We start from the raw sequence: 9,097 nt of genomic DNA, 5'->3' as shown, positions 1-9,097 counted from the left end.
AACAGAAACCCTCTGGACTGGTAGGTCCAGCGTTCCAGCCCTCACTCTGCCAGCTGCCTCACAGGCTCACCTTGGGCAATCATGGACCCTCTTGGGTCCTCAGTTTACCCATCTATAAAATGTTGGACTGGGTGAACAATGACCAATTATTAGCACTTGGCTCAAGATCCTATTCTTCAAATGAAATTCCTTGCAGAGCCCCAATAACAAAAAAGGATGGTTATCTTACTGAAAACGGGGTTTAGGGGTCCATGCTCTTTATCTCCCCCTTATTCTACTCTGAGGACCCCTAAGGCTCTTGAAAATTGTTTAAAACCTTCCAGGCCAGTTGAGCTCCCTCCCAATCCATGCGGCTGAACTGACTTCATGGAAATTCTCCATGACTCCAAAGGACCCTACCAGCCATGACTTCAGCATCTGCATTGCTTTGTGATTTCACAAAACCTGACTCAGACCCCATACTCCAAATGACCCAGCTCCAGCCACTGACCTCAGAATGACGACAAGGACCTGTGATTGCACATAATCTGACTCAGGGAACCCTAGTGTGAAGTAATTCTATTCACACTGACTGCATGTGATGGTTCTTTTATTCAGACTGTGCCATATCTGTTTATAAGGAAGCTCCTAATGTTCCTCTTATCCCCTAATCTGCCTTCCCTGTGAACTCAGAAACACCTGAAAGTTAACTCCAAATTTAAACGGCACATCTAGGACAGTACAATCCACCTCTAACCTTAGATGAGCACAGATCCTCCTCTAAAACTGACACGTGGGAAATGCCGTCAGCACCCTTATCACTCCGGAGTGCTTACTAAGACCGCGTGCCAGGCACTCAGCTATGCTCTTCACCTGCATCTGACCCTCACCACCCGGTGAGGTGGGCATTACTGTTACCCCACGGTGAAGCTGAGGAAACAGGCTCAGAGTTAGCAAGAGGCAGAGCTGGGATTCAGAGGACAGCCAGTGCTCAGGGGTAGACTGTGGGTGCTGAGATAGTTTGTCTGAGCGCATTTCCTCACCTGTAAAACACAATGACAATAATAATACCCTCATGGGTGACTGGGGTGATTAAATAAGACAGTGCATGGAAATGCCCTCAGCCTAGCACCAGACACAGGGTAACTCGATAAAGGTTGGGTTACAGACACTGCTTCCTCAAACCACGACACCAGCCTTTATAGAAAATAGGATTTATTATCACATGTGAGGTGAACACAAGTAACGTTGCTGAAGTATATTATATACCTAACCAGTAGATTTAAGTTATTAAACACAGAAAAATCAAAGCCCACCAGGAAATGCACGTCTACTTTCTCCCGAGCCCACAGCACTTACAGGCCATTTCCGTTTTCCACATTGACGAGGGATTCACATTGACTAGGCACGGCTCACAGTGGCTTTGTCACCAGGCTCATCTACTTCTACCCACACAGACTCTATAAAAAACGACAGCAGCAAACCCACGGGATTCAGTGGCTGGGATCAAAGGCCTTCGACATGAGACCCTTCACAAAAGCCCTGATTGTGCTCCAGAGGCCAAGCTCTGGAGTTGTGTGACCTGGGCCACCAACTCAGGTCACACCACAGCATGGAGCTGCTAGTGTCACAGCTTCCTCTCCAGGCAGTCTTGTTAATTTAATCATTCCAGTTAGGAAGGCACCATCAAACAGATACGTAACAGCCCTTTTGCAGCAACTGGCTTTCCCCCTGGACCTAACAGAGGTCAAGGAAAAGGCAGGAACTTGCCCTGGAAGCTAATCCAACCCCCGCCCACCAACATCCAAGGCACAGGTGAACGTGGGCTGGACGATCAGAGCCGCTGCCTGGTGAGGAATAGTAACAGGAAGTCCATGACGGGGGTCTAGAAACGGGGTCACGAGGAAGGGGAGGCGTTAAGGAAGCAGTCCGTCCTGGTGGGTCCTGAGGTTAGATGTTCCTTCCCGAGAGGGCTTCCTCAAGCTCACGGCGATGGTGCAGCAAGCACAGGTGATGCTGGCAGCCCAAGGTGGCCACCTGGGTGAGAGTCAGCACACGCACAGCTGCTGCCGGCCCAGCACCTGGCCGCAGGGCCTTAGCTCAACTGCCCGCAGTCTGTGATAACAATCTTCTTGGAGGTCTTCCCATTCCTGGAGCCAAAAGATTCTATTTTTTTCACAACATCCATGCCTTCTTTGACGTGGCCAAACACAACATGTTTGCCATCCAACCTGCAAGGGCAGGGGAGCCAGGTGAGCAGAAAATGAGAGCAGTGCAATGTCAGCCAACGTCATGGTCACTTGTTCATGGAACTATCTACCAAAACCAGCTATTCTGAAAGGAGCTCACACTGAAAAGCTGGAGGCACTCCCCAAAGCTCGCAGTGTCAAGCCTTGCTGAGCTCCCCAAATTCACTGGAGAATGCCTCCCTTCCAGGGCACATTCCGCCTCTCCTACACTGTATGACCTTGCCTGGTAACGTCATCTATGAAAACTGAATTATTCTTGTTCTGCTCAAGGAGATAACAGGATATTGAACTACTCTGAAGAAATGAAAGGTCTGTGCAAATGGAACTATTTTAATAGTCATGAATTATAAGGTAAGAGCCAAGATAACAAGTGTGGTGAAACTATGTAAGTTTGGAGCAATTCTCAACTTAGGTCCTTAGTTAGGACCTTAGGTCCTTAGTTCCAAGGACCTAAAAGGCAGCTTAGTCCAGTGCCAGCAAGGCCAAGACTGGTTATAGCCAGGGGCAGAACAGCAGAAGCCATTAGGGGGAAAGAGCCAAGCACGACCTGGCCAGCCCAGACGTCCGTGTCCCTTCTGCCTTGGAGGCTAGAGATGGCTAGTATCCACCCATCACCTGGGTCTCCCTATCAAGTGCTTGGAAGTGAGCTTTATTAAGTCTTAGCTCCTGGCCAGCTCTTGTCCCCTGAACCCCAGATACCTCAGGGCTGGGACACAAGGGACTTTGGGCAGAGAAACTTATCCCTTACTGGAATACTTCCCAGGGACTACATCCCTAAAATCCATGGGCATGTGGGAAAGAGGGCTTGAAGGGGCTGGGGGTATCTGCAGGCCTATGTTAATGCCTGATAAAAACTCTAGTGTGACATCCAAATGTCTACCACAGCGTTTCCTAAGCTGCATTCGACGGTGAAGATGAGCCTGGGAAACAACAGGTTAAACCAGGCTGACAGGCTTCTCCTACAGGCCATCTTAGGTCTGATATGTTGGGCAGCATTTCCCAACATATTTTGTGTGTGTGTGCAGAACACACTGAGAAAATTCCAACTGACAGCAACAACAGGAAGCCTAATTAAGACAGAGTTGCAAGAACAGCCCACATTCTCCCTCAATCCTTTCAGGAACTTTCTCTCTCTCTCACACAGCCCTGATGAAAGCAACTGTCCCAGAGCAGATCGTCCAGCCTCAAACTACGTACTTTCCTCTGAAATCACACGAACGCTCCTCCCAGGGCAAGGCTGCCCCTCATTTTTGGAGGGCCTGGAGCCAGGAGCAGGGGAACTCACCAGTCTGTCTTTATGGTGCAAATGAAGAACTGGGAGCCGTTGGTGTTGGGACCTGCGTTTGCCATGGACAGGATACCTGCAAAGACAAGCCAGGGGTGAGCCATGTTGTCCCAGAAGGCATCTCACTCAAACGAGCAGATCAGATGGCTCCAACCGCATAAGGACATTCGAGTCTGAAGATCCTGGAGCTCAGAAGAGAACCAGGGACCAGAGGGCAAGTAGCTCCCCAGGGCCCGTCCTCTAGAGCCACAGGGAGAAAAGGGCCTTGTGGTGGCTCTCGTGGTAGAGCAAGAGAACAGGACCCAAGCCTTGACTCTAGACTTTTCCACATTGTACCTTGGGTCTTCAAGGTGACATAATGCTGGCGTGGTGCTTACAGCTGCCCATCCCCGCCAAGTCCCCAAAGGATAGTTTGTTTTTCAACTGAAAGCTCAGAATGACAAAGCTTTTGGGAAACCCAACAAACCAGCCCGAGCACTGAAGGAAGGAAGGAAGGTGCATCATCATATACTGAGCCATCGATGACCAGATGGCAGCCTCCCAGGCCTGCCAGGTGTGGCAGAGGCTGGGTCAAAGCTCTGGGCACTCAGACCATGAAATGGTGGCCCCCTCACTCACCTGGCCCCACGTGTTTTAGGGTGAAGTTCTCATCAGGAAAGCGGCTTCCATAGATGGACTTCCCTCCTGTGCCATTGTGGTTGGTGAAGTCGCCAGCCTGCAGGCACAGAGCACCTTCTTAGTTGTTGCCACCCACAGCTGGCAGGGGGACGTTGCGGCAGCACTGGGGGGCCCCCAATCCACCAGAGGCCCACCCTGCTAGAAGGCCTTCAAGCAGACGTCAAAAAACATCCAAAATAAAGCTTAAGTATTTTCTGCCACAATAACTGTCCTGGTTTCTGAATCATTCATTTTTCCGTCGGAGCAAGTTTTTCAATATCCTCAAAGGGTCTAACAGCCAATCATATGATTCTCAGTGACCCAGAGTTTTCTACCCACAACTCTGAGAGGATAAACAGGGAGGTGTCCGGGGTCCCCCTTCCCACATCTGGTCTGTGGGGAGCAGCAGCAGCTGGCACAGGGCTCGTTCCCTATGCTGAGCCCCCTCCCTGTCCCAGTATCTCCCCCTCACCAGGCCCAGTGGCTTCCCTCTGCTTTGCATTCCCAGGACAGAGTCCACCCAGGGCTGCCAGCCTTCCTCAGGGCTCGCCTGACGCTTCCATGGCCAGAAGAGCCCAGTGGCTGCCAGCTCCAGCCAAGGCCACGTTGCCGTTTTTTTGAGATGGAATCCTCACCTGACCAGCCTGGCTGAAGCATCTGCAAATGCTAATAAAAGGTCCCCAAAAAGGGATGATTCAAAACCTTGGCCTGGGGCCCCCCGTGCTGCCACTTCATGCCTCAGAGAACCCTCCAGCTTTGGACGTCCCTAGCTCGGCTCAGGACACCCACTTCAGCTCCTACTACATCCACAGCCGCAGAAGAGCTGGGGGCCTCTGCAGCAGAAAGCCACAGGGCTTGGCCAAGCCTGTCCCACACCACAGTTTCCCTGCCTGCTCCTCCAGGCATTCGTCACAGTCGATATGTCAGCAGGCCCAGCCCAACCCACTGGCACTTACCATATGATGACAGCCACCAGGGCAGGGTGGAAGGGATGGAGAGAGAATTCGGGCTGAAAGGACTTCAAAAAGGTCATGACATCCAAGCCCCCTGCCTCTGGGTCTGCTGGCTCAGGACATGAACCCCTGACCTAGCAGAGTCTGACTTACCGGAGGAAAATACCCAGTGTAGCTCAGGTCCTGACCCCTGGGGAAGTTCTTGCTGTCAACACCAACCCCTAAACCTCTGACACAGCAATACGAATGCTTCCGACCAACAGACAGGACACGTGACTAAAGAACACATTCATTTAACCATGGACATGCTTTTTTCTGGAGAGAGAAGCTCCAAGTCCAGACCTGTGTGTTCTTGTCCGTGCCCTCTCTCTCTCCTTCCACTTCTTCCTCCTCTTTTCCCATGACAAGTGCTCAGTGTGACACACAGGGGTACGTGGTCAGAGACTCTCTGAATACGCCTTAAAATCTACCCCCCATGCACATCCACACCCAATGCCAGTGCTTGCTCCAACCCAACTTTCCCAACCCAGCTGGGTAGGGTTGCCCTGCCACTTGCCCTATTGCTTAACTTCTGGGGCCAGGAAGGGCTATGGCAGCTCAGACAAGATCCAGCCTCTCAGGGTGAGAGGACAGGCCAAGAGTAATTACAGTTACCCTCCATTCAGTACTTTCCAAATTCCAGGCACGTGCTCACTCATTAATCCTCATAACACTCCTGAGAAGCGGCTCCCATTATTATCCCCACTTACAGAAGAGGGACCTGAGCACAGAAAGGGCCACAGACCTGGCACATGAAGGACGGAATCACTCTGTGAAACGTGGAGCCTTTGTAGCCAAAGCCCTTCTCGCCAGTACATAGGGCACGGAAGTTCTCTGAGGATGGAAGGAAGAGGCAGGTCAACAGGGCCAGGCCTCAACTCCAGGGGGTCACACCTCGTTCCAACCAGCACCCCCCTCTAACCCCCCAGGTGAGCAGGGCATGGAATACCCTAGGCCTGCGCCCTGGGTCTGCTCTGGCTGTGTGACATGGGACAAGTCATCTCCTTCTCTGATCTCAGTGGCAGAGCACACACTCATGGCTGTTCCAGCACCAGGTCAGCAGGGCAGGGAGTCCGAGGGTTGTGAACCACCACACGGCCACACTGGGCACCAGGAGTGAGGAAGTTATCCCAGAAAAATTTACATGTGCCTTCTACTGATACTGAGGCTACTATTACTACCGGACAGGTGGGCAGGGCCAACACTGAGGCCCAGAGAGACAGAAGGCTGCCCCAATGTACACAGTGGCTGAGTCACACATGGTGCTCCTGTCTGGTCCCGGGTCTCCTTGCCCAGACTCCTCTCGCCAGCCCACCCACTTCATCTTGCCCCTCTCTCTTCCACCTAGACCAGATTCACGGGGCCCGAGGCCCTGTCTTACCTGCTGTCTTTGGGACGACATCTGCCTTCAGCTGTGGGGAGAGAAGAGGGACAAGAGAGCATGAAGGAACCTCTTCACCACCCAAGCTCCACAGGGGCCAAGGGGACTGAGAACATGTGCTATTCCATTCCTGTGACTCCCAACCCTAACCAGGGGGCAGCCTAAGCAGCTATCATTTCTGCCAGCTGCTTCCTGAACCCAAGGCTGGAAGAAGGCGGCCTCTGTTTCCTAATCTGTCGGAAGAGATCACAGTGCCATCCTGGAGACCTTCTCAGGCAGAACTGGCAGAGCTACTACAGCTGCGCCCAAAGCATCAGACTCGGCCTGGAGAAAGGGTACAGGGAGGAACCAGTCCAAGTTCCTCAATGCGCATGGTAAACTGAGGCTCAGAGAGGCGGGAGGGGTGGGGGTAAGGGGAGGTTGGAGCCCCATCCAAGCTGGCCTCTTTCCTCCCAGCTTCAAAAGCTGCCCTGGCACCAAACCATTAAAATAAACTGGAGGGTGCTCTCCATGTTCCAGAAAAGGAAACTGAGGCCTCTTTGTTGCAAATAGCGCTGAGCTTTAAGACTACACCCAGCTTCCTCTGTTACCTTCCCCACTATTTACTTCTTGCTTTGTTTTTTAAAAAGTCCAAAGATTCAGCGGTAGGAACTGAGTATCACCCTCGGAGGGTGGCTGGGTTTGGAGTTGGGATGAAGGGCTCCAGACACACTGCCCAGATTCACAGGAGGGCCATCAGAGATCCGACTCGTCGCTGAAGCCCGCTGCCTGCCCAGCGGGCCCTCACTGCCGAGCGGCAGGCCCAAAACCACCCTAGCTCATTCCCCAGAGCCCGGCGGCTGACCCCATGGGGGCGGGGCGCAGCCGGGCCCCGCTTGCCTTAGGCAAAGACGGCCACGTGAGCACCCAGCCCGGCCCGGGCCAGGGGAATAGGACCCTCCGGACCCTCCACCTTAGAGTTCGGGTCCAGACACCGAACCCGTGAGGTCTCGGAGCCCCTCCCCCTTCCCATGCCGGCCAGCCGGCCCCTCAACATCTACGATGTGACCTTGAGCTTTCTCCTCTACACGTGCTCTCCCCTCCCTACTACTCCAAAGTTCCGAGGGGATACTGGAAGAGAGCAATCCAATGTCCCTTCTTAGAGATGGGGAAACTGAAGCCCAGAGCCCGGAAATCGGAGGCAAGCACGTCCAGAGTGCAGGCATAGCGCCGGCCAGGGTTCAGGGCTTTCCAGGGGCGTCCCCCGTGCCCAGTGCAGCGCGCTCCAGTGCAGTGGTCTCACCTCCAGCACCACGCGGCCGAGCGGCTGCCCGTCGGCGCCCACGTCCAGGTACACTAGCGGGTTCCCAGCAGAAGAGGACGGGTCGCTGGCGCCGCCGCCGCTGCAGGCGCGGGCCGCGGAGAGGCGCAGCGGCAAGGAGCACGGGACAGGGAGCAGGCCGAGCAGGCGGGAGCCGCAGCGCAGCGCCAACATCGCAGCGCGGGTCGAGTCCGGGCAGGAGACTGGCGGTGCGAACGGAAGAAACGGCAGCAGAGGTCACCGGCACCCAAAGGGTCGAGTGCTCCGCGGCCGCGCGCCGTCGCCTTTATTGGCCCGTCAGGCCTCAAGACCCCGCCCCCTCGTCCCGCCCCTCCGGACCTGTCCGCGGGCGACCCCTGCCGGCCGGGGCGGGCAACTCAGCGGAGCTGGTGGAGCGGCGGAGCGTGAAGTTCTTTGAACTTCATGAGGGCCAGACACCTGAGGGACAGACATGACCTTGCAAAAGGGGGCCGGTTCCTTTTTGTGAGGGTCCCAATAGATTAAATGTTAAAAAAGGGGGAAAATGTTAAAAGGTGGTTAACTCCAAAATATAAACATCGGTATGTTTTTATTTGAATATTAGAAAAATCTATGTTTGAGCCTTTTGTATAGGCCTCCCCTCCCCCCATAGCCCCTGCAGACAGAGACCAAGAGAGACAGTGGCACTGAGAGTGAAAGAAAGGTGGCGATGAGAGGTGGAATTAGAGTGAGGGGTGGCAGGAGGAGACAGGCAGAGACATCTCACCCACGGTGACCACAGGCTTGTTCTAGCCTAGGCCTGTCTGCTGTTGCTTATAGAGATCAGATTCTCTTCCTACAAGACTGGAAACTGCCTGGGCCTCTCATGCTCCCACAGGCCCCAGCCCTCCACTAGGACTGAGTCTGGTTCCCTCTCCTTAACCCACAGACTGACAGTCTTGGTGCAACCAGGGTAGCCAGCTACTGGTTCCCTCCACCCCCACTCACCCCGAAACAGACCTCCCACGGACTGTACCAAATCTGCTGGTAACACAGCACAGGGACCATTCCATAGGGAGTGCAAGGAAAAGTGAAAAAACAAGACTGGAAGAGAAGGGACAGAGTGGGAGGAACCACGGGGAGGGGGATTGATTCCACATGCTGAGGTGGGCTTCCCAGAAGCCTGGGAGGCAAAGGAATAACAGTCAGGGGTCCTCCGAGAGCATCTGGGCCAACACCTGCACCCTCCAGATGGGAAACTGAGGCCCAGAGAGAGGAAGGCGCTGCCCAGGGATA

The 9,097-nt window shown here is 54.0% G+C and overlaps 1 protein-coding gene and 1 long non-coding RNA gene across 2 annotated transcripts; one reads left to right on the top strand and one right to left on the bottom strand.

The window, feature by feature from the left end:
• Positions 1-1,177: 1,177 nt before the first annotated feature.
• PPIF (peptidylprolyl isomerase F) lies at positions 1,178-8,124 on the bottom strand. The gene is made up of 6 exons (XM_019749505.3): positions 7,826-8,124; positions 6,544-6,574; positions 5,908-5,996; positions 4,132-4,228; positions 3,514-3,589; positions 1,178-2,210 (listed from the first exon to the last, which is right to left on the bottom strand). The coding sequence occupies exons 1-6, from the start codon at positions 8,015-8,017 to the stop codon at positions 2,075-2,077; spliced, it is 621 nt and encodes a 206-aa protein (XP_019605064.3). The 5' UTR covers positions 8,018-8,124; the 3' UTR covers positions 1,178-2,074.
• Positions 2,441-4,397, top strand: LOC141572948 (uncharacterized). Its single transcript, XR_016018931.1, has 2 exons — positions 2,441-2,579; positions 3,373-4,397. It is a non-coding gene; the product is annotated as an uncharacterized LOC141572948 (long non-coding RNA).
• Positions 8,125-9,097: the final 973 nt, after the last annotated feature.

This window comes from Rhinolophus sinicus, chromosome 15, assembly GCF_057876585.1.
Source record: "Rhinolophus sinicus isolate RSI-liver-muscle chromosome 15, RSI-T2T, whole genome shotgun sequence".
NCBI lineage: Eukaryota > Metazoa > Chordata > Mammalia > Chiroptera > Rhinolophidae > Rhinolophus > Rhinolophus sinicus.
The sequence above is the reverse complement of the archived record's forward strand: the minus strand, read 5'-3'. Positions and strand labels throughout refer to the sequence as shown.

What these genes read in the sequence shown, in the direction of transcription:
- PPIF (XM_019749505.3), bottom strand. Translation starts at nt 8,017, where the DNA reads ATGTTGGCGCTGCGCTGCGGCTCCCGCCTGCTCGGCCTGCTCCCTGTC. An exon ending in TTCCGTCCTTCATGTGCCAG is followed by an intron (nt 4,229 to 5,907) that starts GTCTGTGGCCCT and finishes CTGTGCCTGCAG; the next exon opens with GCTGGCGACTTCACCAACCA. An exon ending in TGCACCATAAAGACAGACTG is followed by an intron (nt 2,211 to 3,513) that starts GTGAGTTCCCCT and finishes CTGCCCTTGCAG; the next exon opens with GTTGGATGGCAAACATGTTG.